This window comes from Rhopalosiphum padi, chromosome 2 (assembly GCF_020882245.1).
Source record: "Rhopalosiphum padi isolate XX-2018 chromosome 2, ASM2088224v1, whole genome shotgun sequence".
Taxonomy (NCBI): Eukaryota; Metazoa; Arthropoda; class Insecta; order Hemiptera; family Aphididae; genus Rhopalosiphum; species Rhopalosiphum padi.
In genome coordinates, this window is record NC_083598.1 from 21,617,586 (window position 1) to 21,636,834 (window position 19,249).

The 19,249-nt window shown below is 28.9% G+C and overlaps 2 protein-coding genes across 2 annotated transcripts; both read left to right on the top strand.

Annotated features, from left to right (window-relative positions):
• Positions 1-1,803: 1,803 nt before the first annotated feature.
• LOC132921743 (gustatory receptor for sugar taste 43a-like) lies at positions 1,804-7,064 on the top strand. Its single transcript, XM_060984923.1, has 6 exons — positions 1,804-2,564; positions 3,043-3,129; positions 3,390-3,639; positions 6,627-6,695; positions 6,774-6,863; positions 6,934-7,064. Exons 1-6 carry the CDS (start codon positions 2,356-2,358, stop codon positions 6,994-6,996), a joined length of 768 nt encoding a protein of 255 aa, XP_060840906.1. The 5' UTR covers positions 1,804-2,355; the 3' UTR covers positions 6,997-7,064.
• A 3,469-nt stretch (positions 7,065-10,533) lies between these two features.
• LOC132921939 (uncharacterized) lies at positions 10,534-14,625 on the top strand. Its single transcript, XM_060985198.1, has 4 exons — positions 10,534-11,517; positions 12,725-12,793; positions 13,968-14,057; positions 14,244-14,625. Exons 1-4 carry the CDS (start codon positions 10,534-10,536, stop codon positions 14,304-14,306), a joined length of 1,206 nt encoding a protein of 401 aa, XP_060841181.1. The 3' UTR covers positions 14,307-14,625.
• Positions 14,626-19,249: the final 4,624 nt, after the last annotated feature.

Here is a 19,249-nt window from a genome sequence, read left to right on the forward strand (position 1 = left end):
TCTTGGTCTATCATTTAACCAAATTTGTGAACTTACTCATAAAGCTTAAGTACTTAAGACAACACTTTAATTTTAAATTCGTAAATGTGCCTATGAAATTGCGCATGTGTTATTGGATATTTTTACCATTTTCGATGCTCCAGCCATATTACAAAGTAACAACTGTGGAAAATTCGCAAACAAGATAGTAAAAGAACCTACATGCACAATATGGAAAAACTTGAAAATAGTAGGTACATAGAAAACCTCGCCATTCTTAAAGTCAAGGCTCATTAGGACGTACAAAGACATCGAGAATATGTTAGGACTTAGGAGCATGGTTAAATAGTATTTAGCATTGGTTAGGAGTATGGTTGTAAGATAAAACCAAAAAGTGGAGCAAAGAGGTCTGAAATTCATATAATTTATGAAAAATCGATCATTAAATGTTTGCATTATGAGGCTGTTTGGCTCTAAGACCATAATTGGTTTGAATAACTGTATACTCCCAATGCATGTAATAACAAAATTAAAAAGAGATCTAGGAAAAGCCTTGAAAAAAAAAATGAAAAAGGACGAAAAGGAAACGAAGGAAAAAATGATAATAAAGAAATCGTATTAATTCTACTAATTTTAGAAAATTTTCTATACTTACAAAAAGAAGGAAAAATTGGACAATCTTTAAAAATAAAATAATAAAAATACCAAATGTATACAGGGCTCAAAATCAGCTTATGATTGATTATGGAGTAATAATATCAACTCAATCAAGTATTAGGTATAACTTATAAGCAATAAATTTATTGTTACCTATTAACATAATTGTTCACTAATGTATAATTATTAACATTTGTTTGCAGTGGAAAACGAAAATTACAATTTAGGTACAACTAAAGGTAAACGACATCATTATTACAGTAATAATCAGTTTATTCAGTTTACAATTTGCAAGGAACAGTTTATTACTATTGATGATGTACACCGTAGTACCCGCCATTCAGTTATCACTTAAGGAAGTAGCTATAGGCATGATTTCCAACCTAAGAGGCCAAGGTTATAACCATTGCTGCTGGAATTTTATGCATCTCTAAATACCAAAATATAATTTTATTTATTTTAGTTGTTTTATGTAATTTAATTGCTAAATATTTTCCAATGTGTAAAATAAAATACGCAGTAAAAATAAGTATTACATTTAAACCTAATTTTTTTATTATTATTATTAAGTTCAGCTTATTATTAATTTTTTCTAACTGACACTTTCAGTACTGGTCATTGTATACAATGTTTAGTACTCTAGTCTATGATGCATAGGTATAATTATCCATATGGCTTGGAAAACTCGAGCTGTATACAACTGCTGGTCAGTGTTTACAATGACCATTTTCCCATTTTACTAGGTACCTACTGTTAAGGAATTCATACTTAGATATGTTATTTTATTCATTTTCAATAAGTATATATTTTTATTTATACTATTTTCAATTTATTTTTATTTTGCTCTTTGTAACTCTTATTAGTTATTTTCTTGTCATCCTTAATATTTGCTGATGTCATTAATTTCGATTTGATCATTAAAATCGACGTGTATGTTTATTACGATAAGTACCTACCTACTATTTGTCATTTGGACAATTCAAAATATAGAAATATATTTTTTCCTTATATAAAAGAGTAATAGTTGATGTTCAATAAATAACTAAATTTTAATAAAAGTACGTTATTTCTTATGTCCACGTTTTAGTTGAAATTCCTTTGTCGTGCGTGTACTAGTATAATGTTGTAATACAAGGCTTGCATCAAAAAAGATTAATACTGTCTATAAGTATGACACCTCCAAGCGTTTATCAATCATTTCGTCAAATTAATATTATATCCCGAATATTTGGTGTCATGCCGTTGAAAATGGTACCAGGAGACCAGATAAGTGGTCCTATTTGTTTAATATCTACATTTGATTACGTGTATTCAGTTGTTCTACTTATTGTAACCATTGCGCATGGGATATTGGCACCGTTTTATGTGTTGCATACAATCATGCCATACGTATATCAACACTCAATGTTTTCAGTGGAATCAGATGTACGACATCCCATCACTGAGAGTGAGATTCAATCAGAGCTCGACGAAGACGAAATCAGCGAAATGGCTACTGTCATGAAAATCCTTAATCCAATTATGATATCCTTGTCTAGTATTTGTAGCAGATTGGTTGCACTCACTTTTCTCCACCGGAGGTTAAGTGAGTTTATTACTGTTCTACACAATACTGATAGACTGATGGATGTTACCATAAAGTCGAATGTTTCCACTGCAAGCAAAACCTTCATACAAACTCTTGACAAGTATCTGTTATGATATTTTGTCCTGGTTGGCATGCCAGTAAATATTTTTTATCTATATACTGTATCAGCTGCAAATAGCAAGGCCGGTGTCATGTGGTGTGTCATACTTGCTTTCAATAATCTAGCCTGTTTTAGTACTGACATGCAGTTTATCCGTTGTGCATGCATGTTGCACTATCGTTTTAGAGTTATTAACAAAGAGCTTGAGACATTTGCATCCATATGGCATTTCAAACGTGGGTTAGTACCTATATAATAATAATAATAATAATAATAATAATAATAATATTTGTTGATTTTTTAAATTTTAATACTTTTATGAAGTATTAACAAGGGATTATCTTTTATATGAAATATGTACATATTTGTTGTAGGTACTTTGTACAAAAAAAAAATAATAAATCATAAATATTTGAATTTTACCGCGAATCTTTTAAATTTTAAACTAAATACAAAGGTACAGACCTATGTTACCACCTCCCGATTAACATTAAGTAAGAAGATAATTGTATACCATGCGTATTTTTATAAATTTGTATACCATTATTCATGTTTCGTATTTATCATAATTACCAGAAAAAGTGGGTTAATCAACTATATAGGTATATCTGCTCACGTAAAGGTAGTACGTACCTTTTCACAATTCACTAGGTATCGACTGTAGCTGAATTTATTATCATGTATCGTGATAATTAATTAAAAATAGATCATTTTTCAGTGCTTTGGTTGAAAGAAAAAATTGCCAATCATTTTTATGTGAACTATCATACGGCCACAATATATGTGATTCTATCGAAATGTATAGGTATGTATAGTTTATCAATAAAGCATCATACCTAATAGCCAATAGATATATTAAATTTGTTGACTACCTAACTGAATAAATTATAATACTATCCCTGATTTGACATCTCGTGTAATCAGCTTAAAAATAGCTCTATTAAAAGATAAAAGAGTCAATATTTATAGTGCAAACTGCAAAGTATAATTTACCTTTTCCTACTTATATTCGTATTTTTTATAGGAAGATGATTGACTGACAAGTGTATTATTTGTTCTTCTTAGATATTGTTATGGACAATTTTGCAACATGGTATGCCAATTGAATTCTACGTATCAATTGCATCTTTTGGGATGTATTTCAGCGTGTTTTTTAAAAATATTGTTCAATCTTTATTTTTCTATGTTTGGATATGTTATTGGAACTAATGGTCAAAGAGAACAAGATGAACTAATACGAGCTATATTTTGGAATGTATTTTATGGAATGAGATTCTTGACGATAATTTATGTAGCCAATGCTACGAGCAAACAAGTAAGTTCCATTTATGTGAGTGGTCAATAAGACTTGTACTAGGTGACAAATTAACAAGGTCTTTAGCTATTAATATTAAACATTTTTTACATTTTTAACTTCAAACAGATTTTAATCTTGTATAAAAGATTGACAAATTAATATATTCATTTTTCAAGCTTTTTTATCAAGAATAATGTTTTTGACCATTATTCATTGAAGAAAAATAATCTGACAATTTTAAATGCTTAAAACAGTTTAAATTTAGTCTAAATATTTTGAAAATTGTATTAACAGTAGAAAAATGATAATTCAAATAATAGTGGAATGTTAAAAGTTTTTTTTGTTAATATTTTTTAAAATAAAATAAAATATTAAAAATCGTTTAATAGAATAGGTATCGTTATTTTGCGTTAAATATCCAATGTTATCAACGTTTTTTATAATTTTTGTAAGGAGAAATTATGATCAACCTTGTATATTTTTATTTTCTGAAACAATTTCCTTCTAGGAGGCTTATTAATTTTTCTAGGTTTTTTACTTATTATAAAATTTAATAATCAATCGGAAAAATATTCAAATATTTCAAATATATATGTATATGATATTATATATTTATTTATTTATAGAAAATAGCTTATATGAATAATTGATGAACATTTCAAATCAAATATTTTTGAATTGCAAAAAAATATAAATTTGATTTTGTCAAAAACCAGTTTTGCTTTTGTGTACAAATTCACGTTTTCCCTGTTTTTTCTACTTTTTCTGATTAATAAGATATGTACTTACTGGTATTTTTACTATAAAACGTGCAAATATAATTGTAAAATCAATATATTTTCATCGCTTCGCTTAGATGTATTATTAAATACATTTATTAAAGGATTAACATGATGTTGAAATATATTAATCTGATTAAAAATAACTACTTAGGTTATCGTTTTATTATTTTAATTCATAGCTTAACAAAATGCAATCATTCGAGAATGTCCGTGATTAATTATTTTTTTAGATTTTTTAATATTAATTATAAGTATATTGTTAATTATTATAATATATATTGACCACATTGGCATATGAAAAATTGTACTTATATAATACGTTGGTCCTATATTATGTTATTTATGCTTAGTAGACAATATAGGTACCTGTCATAATAAAATGCAATCATTAAAATAGAACCTGAAAATCTATCAGTATAGTAGTATTATACATACACTACGCTTGTTTTTGTTAGGTGTACTTATAAAGAAATTTATAAATATCGGTAAAAATGAAAGTAGTGCAGTTGAACGAGCTTGTTTATTTTAATGAGTAAACAAAATAAGTAGCACATAAGTGATTATTAAAATCGTTGTTTATTTTTATTAAAAAAACTTTTTTGTACTTATAGGTAAATAACTTTAAATACAACGGTCGTTATTGTGTCAAGAAGTGAGTAGGTAGGCACTGTATGAACTTGTATATGAAATTAGAAGTAGTTTTAAGTAATTGTATTAATATATAGTAATGTATAATAGCTAGGTTGGTATGTGGCAAAAGGTGATTGTGGTTGCGATGTTTTATAATGTGTTCGACATAAAATATATATTTCGGTACAATTTTTCTGATAAGTATCAAATTAGTTTTTCTATTTTGATAATAATTACATGTATGTTCAACTTAATCAGTGCACCGTTGGTCGTGCAGTACATGGTGGACGACTGGTCTCATGTGTTGTCGACATCGTTGATGGTATTGCAGTCCAGGGTAGTGGCCGTTGTTTCCTTTATATCTAGAGGAATTGTGTTGTATAACGCACATTTTAACAAGTATCAAAAGTACAGGACGACGATGGAAAGTTTTGATATCTACTCGCCATTGACCGCTGTTGTTTGGAGCCAGTACAAATTGTATTCTGTCGTGACAATATCGCTGTGTCTGACGTTCATGCTGCCAACGAACTTCATAAAACTGTATAACTTGTATTACAAACACCCCGGTGGATCTCTGTTGGCAACACATTTCTTCTTTTTTTACTTACAAAATTTCAGTATGTATTTGATCGAAAATGATTTCACCAATCGGTGTTTTTTAGTCTATGCGACGTTCCGAGATATTAACGACGATTTAAACAAGTTGAAAACGGAATACATTAACCGTGGCAAATTTCCGTTCTTCGAGAAAGCTGCACATGACCTGTGGCCAAATGCTGCGTCGTGTGTCGTCGTTTACTCTAAAGATTTTTACTGTCCAAGGGACAAAATACACCCGTTGGCCAACATTGTAGAGATTTTAAAAATCAGACATTGGTTAACCCGCGAAGCCGTCATCGACATGAACTACTTGTTCGGCAATCATTTGGGACTGTCGATACTCTCTTTGAGTGTTCTTGTATTGTTGGACGTATATACTAACGTGTTCCATTCCTTTGCAGCTAATAACCGCATGGATAATAAAATATTTCTATCGAAGCTGTTATTCTTTGCGTGTGTACTGCAATACTCATATAGGTTCTGTGTAATAACTATTCTCTCAAATTTAACGACAAAACAGGTAAAGAAAAATTTATCAGTACCTAAATTATAGGTCTGCAAATAATATAGTATGATGACCATTTGACGGTCGAATAATGACAATTATTATTAATGACGTATGAGATACATTTGAGCTCAAAACATACTGTTGAATGTTGTCAATGTTGAGTGCTGACTTTGATCTTGAAATTCCTAGATTTATGATCAATATATGCGATTTGAGTGTTAAATAATCAAAGAAAAATCGGAATTTCAAAATATTAAATTATATTAAATTTGATTGTCATTTTAAAAAAGTAAACCTTTATATTTGATTACATTATAAACATTGGTTAGGATTGATTTACATCAACTTAGTGTTGTTAAACTATACTATTGTATTACACCAATATTATCCTATAAACAGTATAAACTATATAAGTAATTTTTTTGTTAGAAAATTATTACCGACCATTACCTATAATTAATGAATTAATCATTTTGTTTTAGGCGGTTAATGCAAAAACATTAATAACTGATATAAACAATAGGTATTTAGATACTAGTACACAGGAAGAGGTGAGGATACATAATACAATAATAGCATTTTTTCATTTATTATTAATTTCTATTAATGACTATTGATTAACTTACTAGCTTCAATTATTCTACTCTCAAATATCTAGTCGCTGCATCCAGTTCACTGCTTGTGATTTGTTCACTTTGAATACCCGTCTAATCACTTCAGTAAGTATACTTTTAATTTATATTAAAAACGAGAAATATGTTCTACAAATTATTTGTTTTTTTTTTATAGGCTATTGCCGCTGGTGCCACATATCTAGTTATTCTAGTGCAATTTCATTCTGGCAAAAATTGAATTTTTTAGCATTTTGCCTAATCAATTAAGAATTAAAATTAAACGTGTTTGATTTATGTAGACGAGCATAATTTAAATATTTAATCAATAATATATATTATAATTTATAGACAATATATATTTATTATAACTAGGAAAGATATTATTTTATTCTAGGTATTTGATACTTTATTCACCTATTTGATGATAGGAAAAAAGATAATCATTAGGCCATTAGGCGATATTTGATATAGGTATAAAATAATAGGTATATAGACTGTAGAGGCCTTTTGCATACGTAAGCATTAATGATTAAAAAATAAAATCTCAATCATATAATTATGTTCCTGATGTAAACAAAATTGAGGCTAAAATCTCTATCCTGAGGAAAATGAAAAAATATTATTAGAAAAAATTATTTATTAATAATTATTAATATTATTCACTATTAATAGTAAAGTACTCTATTTTCAAATAGTGAAAAACTATTGACACAAATTATTATTTTTCATTTAAATGTAAATGGATTGGGAAATTACAACGTGAATATTGTAGAGAACTGAATTTTTTTTTATTGTTTATTACTTAACTTTGATATAAATTGTAATTTAGGTAATATAAAAAGTTATAGCCGTTATAGGTAATAAAAAATAATAGCTAGTAAGAAAATAATTTTATTTTTAAGTATTCTATCAATTGTCTATTGAAAATTTCATCATCACTGGTTCAACGCGTATACCTATGCAATTTGCAATATGGTGCAATTTACATTAGGTGATAAAAAAAAAACGCTGTTTTTAAACGCGTTAGATGTGTGACTTGTAACGATATAGTGATGAGAAATTTATCTATAGACTGATAATAAATGAAAAATTGAAATATTTGTAATAAAGTTATTTTGAATTAATAATATATTTTTATTTTTTATTCATCAAAATCCATAGCGATATCCAAATCTAAAAATGGGATAATAAGTTATGATAGCTAAAGTATAATACATATAAGTTCAAGACTAGAGGTTATCTAAATATATAAAAATACTGTGTCGATAGTTGTTCCTGATCTTGTTCGATCTAACGATCGATTAATCAGCTTCAATTTCAATGTGTTACCTACAAGAAATAAATCAGTGGTTGTGCTTCTTTAGCGTAATTTCTATATTTTCAAATGGTGCTTAAGTTTCAATTGGTATTTTATCCCGATTTTTTTTTTAAATTAAATGCAAAAATATATACAAGCAAAATTTTGAGTATAAAAATCAACGATTCACTAATTTTTATAATTGATGATATATTATACATAATACACAGCCTCAACACTTCAACAGGAATTGTTTGATCACTTTTAACAGTACATGAGCATCGTTCACAGATACGATATCCATGTGTTTGATGTAAGAATCGCAAGATCAATGTATAACTAGTGACAGTAGTGTTCTACTATTAGTGAAATTATGAAACATTGAAACTTCGTGTCTTCGTCAACTCTTCCGTCAGGATTAAATTATTTAATCAAATAATTAGAACCTTATCTCATTTCTTCATTTTGCATTAAGTCTCAGAATGAACCAGCGTCTATTGTTGAATTTTGTGTCATTTCGGTAATTAAACCAGTTGTATGAAAATTTAAATTTTGACAGTTAAATGAATAAACTGGCAATTTAAATTTGTTGAAAGTGAGTACGAAACTCAGCTTACAATGTTATCATGGAACTTAAAATTGTTGATCTATGATAAAAATTGTAATTTTCATTAGTACAAATCCATTTATACTTGGACTCTAGATACAACAATTGCTGCAAATGAATCATTGCATATTTGATTTTGTTGAAGATTATTTTTTGTGTCTTATGTATATACCATAGATATATTTCATAGGTATATAACAAAGATTTTATTTAGCTTCAAAGGATATATTATTAAGAAATAATAAATAGTTGACGTTCTTTATTATCGGTACTGTTATTTTTTGTTTGACTAAAATAATTCTAATATTGTATCTAAGTGCGAACTTTTTCCCTAGTTTTACTCACCAATTTTTGGGGGAGAGTTAGAGAACTATAATCATGCACGTGTCACTTGTCCGACCTCGTTAGAATGTTAGATTTAATATGAATTAATTTACTAATTTCATCATTAGCAAAGTAATTTGACACTTCCACGTTTATTATGGAGTATAATATTATGTCTTGTAAGTTGTAATATTTGTTTAAAATAAATATAATTTTGTATGGAAAATTGCTGTCAATGACTGCCATTTTTCACAACTTTTATTGGAAAAATGTTTTCTATTATATATTTGTAATTTTACTTTCAGCTGAGCTCAAAATAGTTTGGATTTACATACTGGTTTTTAACCGAATTAGTATACCGGTTAGGTCTAACACCATCAAAACAGTTGCATTCCACAAGCCGCGAGGTTTATCAGAAGTCTATCAGCTTTTTATTTTGTGAAAATGATTCCAGAAATTTTAACTCATTTTCTTCTTTTTTCCATTATTCCATTATTCCATTATTCCAAAATTTGGTCATTAAATTTGAAAATATTCGATTTTGATTGTCTTGTAACACGAGTCTCATCATATAGTTCAATTAAAAAAAAATAATAATCTTGCAATAAAGTGGGACCGGATATTTGCTAATTAGGCAGCTAACAAGTTCACAAAAAATATAAATAATTTAGTTCTTCTATCCAGTAAAAATAATTATAATATATAAATATAAGTAAAAAGAAAAATAACATACTTAATACCTATAACCTATATACTCGAAAACTACATTAATATATTTATATAATTAATACGTAAGCCCACATTGGCCAGTTATACTATACCTATCGAAATTGTTACATTATAATAACAATAACATTAACATTCTACGTACATTTGATATTGTTTTATATTTACATAAAAATTAAATTAATAATTAATAAAAAGACACAAAATATGAACGAAAGAGGAAATATATATGTAAAATAATGGTTAATAATAATTAGGTATACGCCTAGTCTACGTGGGTTATTTCCATATAATACGCGTTGTTCTTTTTACTGTGTATTACAACCACTTTTTAGAACACGAAGGAAAGGTGTTTTTCTTAAGAATATATTATAAAGCAAAAAAAATAAAATGTGAAATAAAAATTATTATTATACTCGTCAATTTAATTGTTGACATATTTGAAGTATTCACAGTATGAGCATTGTAAATAACAACAGTCGAGTGTTTTGATCGGCCAAAAACAATTATTACAAACAATACAAACCAAAATTACATTATAATAATATATATTTATATATTATGGGTAAAATATTTATATTTATATTTTTGACAGCGGTTTTAGTTTCTCAATAATCATGCCTTGCTGTTTACACTGCACGTATATAATACTGGCTGCAGTGTCATAATAGGGTAATAATATAATAATGTAATAGGTATATAGTCTTTTTGTTTTAGCAGACACGTCTAAGTGCTTAGAAGCGTATAATACATATTATATTAATACTAAAATATTTTACACCTAAGCAGGTATACACTGCACTGTATGCGTTTCACACGGAATGTGGCTGATCCGAGTGTTTTGGACATTGTTCGGAGTGTTCACCATCGACATGTCGCACAACAAGTTCCAATACGCGTACTCGGCTTTGCTGATGGCCACATGCGTGTACAATTTTGCGAACGCGTCGCAGGTCATATGCAAACTGGACCACTGGTGCATCACATTCTCGTCGACGCTGACGGGCGTGTACGACAGAGTGTTGTCGTCCACTGCGTTTTTGTCTCGGATCGCCGTCGTGTACGAATGCGAGCCGAACATGTCCAGGTATCGGGCGACCATCAGGGCGTTCGAGGCGTATTCTCCACCGTCGCCCGCGGAGCTCCGGCGACACGGGGCGTTTTCGCTGACCGTGGTCGCCACGTGCCTGGCCGTCATCGTCCCCAGCAACGCGATCAGCATGTACTATTTGTGCCGGTACGAGCCCAATTCGGACACGTCGCTTTTCGTCTACCACCTGTTCATGTACGTCCAGAACCTGAGCATGTGTTGCATCGAGACGCAGTTCGTTGTGCAATGTTTCAAGGTGTACACCAAGTTTCGCGGCATCAATGACGATCTGAAGAGTCTGAGGGACGAAAACGTCAACCGCTCCGAGTATCCGTTCATGTCCCCCGCGGGCTCGTCGTCGTCGTCGTCGTCGCCGCTGCCACCGTCGCAATGCCATTTGCAACAGCCATCGTCCGCTATAATTTACGACAAAGACTTTTATCATTCGCAGTTTGCGAGTCACCCGACGGCCAACGCGGTCGAGTTGCTGAGGATCAAACACTGGCTCATTCGTCAGTCGATAGATGCGCTCAATAACCTGTTCGGCGTACACATGGGACTGTCGGTGTTCTATTTGTGGCTCATGGCCCTGTTCGATATTTACTACGAAATGTTCTACAACTCTCGGTCGGAACTACTGGTCTACTGTTGGTTACTACAATACACGCTGAGACTGTTAATGATCATATTGATGGCGCACTTCACGACGAAACAGGTACTTATAGGTATTCTGCATGTCTACAATGTAGGTATATATAATCTCTTTCCCTTTCAACTCTTTTTTCGATTTATAACATATTGTGTTACAGTTAAAGTGTTGAATTCCGTAATTTTATGAACTAGGTGGTTCATGAATTTACCCACGAATGTTAGCTAAAGTATGAAATAATAATACATGAAAATTATACTTTAACTCCATAGAATAGCTAGTTGTTCTGTATAATTTTAGTGCGTAATACTCGTTAAAATATACAGAATACATTGTGACGTCCAATAACGCAAATCACACACACACACTATATACTCGTTATAAATAGAAGGCCTAATTACAGGTGCATTGCGAGCTCGACGTGCGATAAGGCGACTTATCACATGTACCTCGAGTCTCCGCCGATCAATGACCGCACCGCCTGAGCAACCATCGCACCCTCGCATCCCTCCTTACCAATAATAATACCAGTATTATTATTATTATCATTGATTAATCTTCCGCGCGTATGTAACTCCCTATGTCGCCTGTCGTCTGTTCGTGTCAATCACATATCCTGGTATCGGCCGACAACGCAAAGGCACGGCATTTTCTCCCGTCCCAGCAAGATGATTCACCGTGAGTAGAAGCCGTTTTGCTGGTGCGCCGAGGGGCGACACATCCTCACACCTCGCTGGTATTTGGTAATGTTTCTGGTTAACACCATCATTTTTTTACTTACATATATAAATATATCACGGTGACCGGTACTTTACATGTTTTATTATTATTATTAAAAAAAGGTATTATTTATTAATAATAAATTATTATTATTGTCTATTCTGACCGAGTTTTGTGCCAGAGCCGGCACCAACTTACGCTTTTTAAGCAAATATTCAAATAAATATCTAAGCATTTCGTTCTCCTAGATTGGTGTTTTTTTTATTATATTACCGATTACACACATATCACTGTCTAAATGTCCCTATTATAAAACCTATTCCCTCGTGTAACTAAAAAAGAAAAATCACGGCACTCCGACTCCGGTCTTCGGGTCTTGGTCCGTAGTTGACGACTGTAGCAACTATTATGTTCGAGACGGCCACATGACTCTCGATAGAGAACATATGTACACATAACTAGTAATATACTTTACAGCAGGGACATATAATATAATGTATTAGTTATGTCATAAATTTAAGTACACCTTAATGATATTATGTTCACTGTGCAGGCACTTGAAGCGAAATCGCTTATCACGGATACCAATAACGGAATTATGGACAGTAGCACCAAAGAAGAGGTAATATTATGACTGTGCGTTATACTATAAACAACGAATCTGGGGATGATATTTTATTAAATCTAAATAATAAACAAGAAAATTAAAATATAAATATTTATTCAACAATTTGTATTTATATTTTAGATTCTAAGCAAAGTGATAATTTTACATTGATGTTTTTGTTTCTTTTTTTTTTTTATACAAGTTAAAATAGTTGAAAAAACTTCGATATTCCATTTTTGTGAGAGGTTCCTGGAAGAAAATTGAATCTATCTAAAGAAGTTAAAATTGAAAATTTTTATTATTTTTCTAAATAATTGGGAAAAAAAATTATTGTTAATAAAATCAATTTTTGATTAAATCTTTTTTGTTTTTTTTTTTGTGTGTAATTTTGAAAATGAATATCCGTAAAATGTTCATCAAATGTTTGTATGGTCATTTTTTAAACATTATATAATTTTCAAAATAAATTTTAGTTTTTTTAGCTATATTTATGGATGTTTGAAATTTTATTTTTTAATTTTAGTTTTATAAATGTTGATAAAAATAATTCGGTGGATGCTTGAAATGAAAAAGCTTCATTCATCAATTAAAATTAAAAAAAAATTTTTATGGTCATAATATTTTTATATAAGCGTTTAAATCTGTAATTTTGACAAAATCTCGAAAATTACCTATTATTTTGTAATTGAAAATCCATGAACCTTTTTTTATATCAATGATTTTAAATTAATGTAATATAACGTTCTTAATGAGTTTTTCAACCTATATAAAAAAAAAATGTCTATTGGTTATCTTTTATGAACATTTAAAGTTCAAATTTTTACAACATAAAATATTCATCTGTAAAATAACTATTTTTCTTTGAATGATTTTTGATATTGTGTTGTAATTATCAAAAAATTAAAATATTAATATAGCTTTAGATAGTTGAAATTTTCATCAAATGTTTATATGATGATTTTCTATAGGCGATACAGTAACCTAAAATTATGTCTTTTTGAATAATTTATACTTTATAGTCATGAAATTTTCAATTTTTATGATAAATGTCAAGATATTTTTTTTCGCGTAGTCCAAAAACTTAAAAAATTAGTATAAGATCCAACATAAATTATTTTTATAAAATATAAGCATATAAAAATATTTAAAATACATACGCATATTTTCGTATTTCAATTTTTATTTTTAGTTACAGTTGTTCATAAATCAAATATGTAGTTCCTCAACAGAATTTAATGCCTACGATTTCTTCACGTTGAACACACAAGTCATAAAATCGGTAAGTGACTTGTCCTAAAAACTGTACAATATTTTTGAAATTTAAATTTATTGATATACACTGAAAAGCAAATTAATATATTAAATAAACACACTCAAAATGAATACTGTGTGGACATTATATTATACTATTTATGTAATTACAAATTATAGTGTTTCATAAACAATTTAATTATTTTTTCTGCAGGCCATTGCTGCTGGTGCTACATGTCTTGTTATTTTGGTACAATTTCACTCTGGGAAAAATTGAATTAATTCAAATCAAGATATCTACATATTTAATATACACAAAATACCCGTGACAACAAAGTATATAGTTAATACCTCATCGGTATTATATATTTAAATATTTAATCAATTCTGCAAAATCTTTTATTTTTATTCCTACTTCTTTTAACTTATTTCCTTCACCAAAGAATAGTAAATTATTTTCAAGCATGTATCTAATGTAATGTAATACAATCCTATTGAACATTGTTTAATATTGTTATACACTAAAGTGTATTATGGCTATATTTTTTCAACAACATTTAATTTACTAAAATGCCCTTACTTTTTTAGGAATTTGTTTAAACTGCACAATTAATTAATAATTAATATAATTTTTACTCATAACAAAGTCTTAAAATGATGTAACTTTCCAAATTATTTATTGTTAGTTTTATTATATTCTCTACTGTTACGTTAAACTTTTATAAGAATATAAAAGTTTTGTGTATATTCTCTGTATTCTTTATTCCTGTCCTTTTTTTTTTAATTCTCTAATATTATTAATTTCTTTTTGCCGTGATATTAAATACTGAAAAATAATATCATAACCACTTAGTATTTTAAACTTAAAAATAAGATTTATACTTCAAACATAAGTACGTACTAGCTTAAAAGAGGTATGCAAAAAAACAATTATAACCTTAAATAAGTGTGTCTAATTTCTTTGTAATTTCTTTTGCAATAAATAAGTATACGACATTTTAAAAAAATATGCAAGTTACATACAATAACTAATGAGTATATGATATTATGAGTAATACATAGTACAGTTCGGATTTGGTTCAAGTCCGCGCATGGTCACACGTACTCATATCTATGATATACACGTAGATTTTATCTATTCTATAACCTGTCCTTATATTGTCATTATTTTTGAACTATGTAACGGCGTTACGCGCCTATTCGTCGAAAGACTGTTAAAAGTTAGTAGTTACATAAATCAAATATACACAACTCATGTATGTTTAATTCATGGTAATTGGTAATAAAGAACATAAATATCTATATTAGATAACTGTTGTTAGTATTTACCAAATTGAATATTAAATAATAAGATAAACAATAATCTATGAGGAGAGTATTAGCTGTGTCATCCATAAATATATACAGCACTGAGCACAGTCTTATATGTGAAGCCACAGGTATGCAATAATGTATAAATCCGAGTTCACAGCTGTGACGTAGTTATTTGTCGTGACGTTTCAAAAGTTGAACTCTGCCCAACTTACACGGGCGGATTATAGCAGCTAGTTTCATGGCTCTATGTACGCCGCACACACAAGCGTTGAACTGATTTTTTTGACCTTGATAATCGCCGTTAGTCGTTACTATTTAACGGAGAAATACGATTTTTATAATTTTATCCTATTTTAATTAAAATTATGTATTTTCCCAGGGACTTCCCGGCTAGAAACTCTGCTAATAGTTTATAATATATATATTGGATGATGGGTATTGAAATACTATGCACAAACTTAATATTTATAATGTATAAAATGTACACTTTAATGTTATATCGAGTACAGGAAAAATGGATAATGGGTTTTTATTGGTATGGATTTGAATTAATAGACAAGGTTATAATAGATTAACAATAAAAAGTAACTTTTTTATTTACTCCATATTTACCTTATTACTTACCTACATATTTTACCTTAAAATTATGATTTCATAATTATTTCCTTATTTTCTATTATTGTTTCCTAACTATTTGTGCCTACTTATGTAACGATTATTTATACTTTTATTTTTTATTAATTTTATCAATTATAATAATTAGTATATTATAATATTGCCAATTGGCTGCTTATAAGTCATAATGAATATAGCTTATTGGTGACATGATAATGCATATGTATCATAATATTAATAAGATTTAATTATTAAGTATTAAATTTAGTTATACAACAATATTTACATATTTCCACTTACAAGAGTTCACTAAATTAATATAAATTATTAGCAGAAATTTAATTATGATTATTTATAAAAATAACTATAATACAAATAAATAAAATATTATTAAAAGAAATACTGATGATTTATTATCCGTTATTATTATTATTCGTTATTAGATTCATTACCAATTTGATGTGTTATATTAATATTTTGTTTTTCATTTTTCATTATTTAAAAAATACTTAAACGTTAGTTCAGCCTACGGTTAAAATAATAAGAATGATAATAAAAAGCTTTTAAGTAGATAACCGTTCTGCTGTACAGTATAGATGTCGAGAAACACTTCGTCAGTTCGTCATTGAGTAGGTCAATCGTCAATGTAATGTAATGAATATTGTTAGTTGTTACGTCATGCTCAAAATGGTGCCGATTTTACAATATAGTATAACACGTTTTGATATGTTTCAATCACATCTTTCAGCGAACGGAATTATTGCGATGAACTAAAATAGATATAATTAGCGAAAACCTAGAACCAATGATTAAATATATATAATTAATGCTAGAACACTGCAGTAATGTACCTATTTTGCCTATACTATACGCCGGACAACACTTCATGTTTGCATTTAAGTATGTAAAGTAAACAATATATTATTTATATTAATATTTTATCAGTTCTTACAATGATTTTTATTAGCGTAGCTTATAAATGATATGTATAAAGTACTTTATAAGACGTGTTCATTTCAATTTGGAACATTGCAGTATAGTTACAAATTACAATCGTATATCTCGTCAGGCCGTTATTTTACTATCCAGATTGGTATACTTACTTACTTGTGCGATACAAATCGATTGGTCACTCGTACACTTTAGTTGTTAATTTCGTCGTGTTATTGCTAACTTATTAACTACACTATATTACTACGGTAAATATATATTTTAAAACAGAAATACCTACACAATATTTTTTGTTCGACGTTCTAAATAATTCTAATAATACAACAGAATATAGATAATAATCAAACAATAACAAATAGGTAACACTAAAATATGAGTTATTTTTATCATTTTTTATTGCATTACCTACTTTATTTTTATTCTAAAATAACTCTCTAATCACTATAGTCGCACACTCGCACTAGTAACTAGTGTACTATTCAGATGGTTGTCATTAGCTTATGGTTATATTTAATTTTTTACGGTTCAAGACTTCGAGTATCTACAAACTTTAACTGTGATTTTTTTGTTTAAATTTAAAAATTAACTTATAAATGAATACTTTATACTGCTAACGTCTTACATAGATATTCGTTTTTTATGTTACATATTTTTAATTACCAATTAAAAATAACAGCTTTATAAATATATTTGTGCAGTGTTTACTTACTGATAATATCTGCCCTCAATATTTTCGAGAAACAATGATGATAGTTATGGTAAATGAACAATCCCTTTTCAGGGAAATGATATGTTTGCAAACGTATTTAACCCTAATATGACATGACATTACGAAATGGGTGAATAAAAATATATTAAAACGTTGTAATGTTGTAACGTGTTCAACCATAATTTTTTTTATTGAATATTTAACAATACTTTTTATTAATTAATTAGGGTATCATTATTAGTAATTATTTACATAGGTATAGCTAAAACATTGCAGATTTTGCTATTTTTATAAGCTAATGAACTACTTTGTATGATTCAATTTGGAATGCGATGAACTACTAAAATAGAAAAATCAAATCACATAATTCTATAAAAAATCATAATATGATTTATCCATAGACCTTAGATTCAGTATAATTCATTATAAATTATAATTTATTTTTTATCTTTTTTTTATGTGTAAATATAACAATATCTTCTTTCTCGTTGTATGAATGGCGTTGGTGTATTAGGAGAAGCTGATGCATTTTGTTGACTAATAAAGGGATAAACAAAATATCTTAACACTGAAAACAACGTGGATTTTTACTTTTACCTATAATTAAAGGACGTTTTTTATCTACACTTGTCATGATGACGGCGGCATCTCACATCATCGTCTATAAAAACTCATAAACCACACAAAAACGCGCTCAGACGCTCATCCAGTTTTCACTCTACTATTGTTCACTCTACATTAAAATATTATTTCAATATATTTTCTTGTATTTTTTAACTCCTAAAACATCAACCAATTCAATATTCAATAAGATAATTTTGAAGTTCAAATTTTACAAAATGTAAGGTGACACCTGTATTCAATACGTATCACGCTTAGTTCTATTATATAATATATATACAATTATACAAAGGAAAACTCTTGTACTTATCCCTGTACTAAGATTATCATTTAAGTAATAATATTATAGCACCCCCTCCATCATAATGCCGAGCAGGCACGTAAACAAAAAAAAATTCGTGGGGGGGGGGGGGTTACAAAATATAGCAATACAAATTGTGCCGCAACATAATAAAACAATTTTTTCCTCGTTACTCGAAATTATTTCAGGGGGGGGGGGAGGTTGAACCCCCAAAACCCCTCCCCCCACCTGTATACGTGCCTGATGCCGAGTCAGATACGCTTCTGATATGTACATATTATAATGTATTGGGTATATATATATATATATTATATCATGAGTATCAGAGTATGAACTATGAATGCATGATAAGACATTTTATACATCAGATGATGGCGACTGGCGCAGACCGTTCATTTTCATTATAACGCATTGTCACGACACAGTGTGAGAATTTCAATATTAACAAAAAGAAAAATAGCGGGAACGTCAGCTATACGATAAGCAGATCGTTGTAAATAATATTTAGGAGGGGGAAATGATTAAATGCCTCTGTCACTAAGGAAACCGCCGAAACCGGTGTTCATTACACACAATACTACAATAAATTATAGTGCAATACACATACTTTATATTATTACACATGATATTAATATAATATTATTATCTTAAACGTAGACGGTTGAATGTCAAAAAACGACAGAAAATATAAAATGTGCATTTCTTCGTA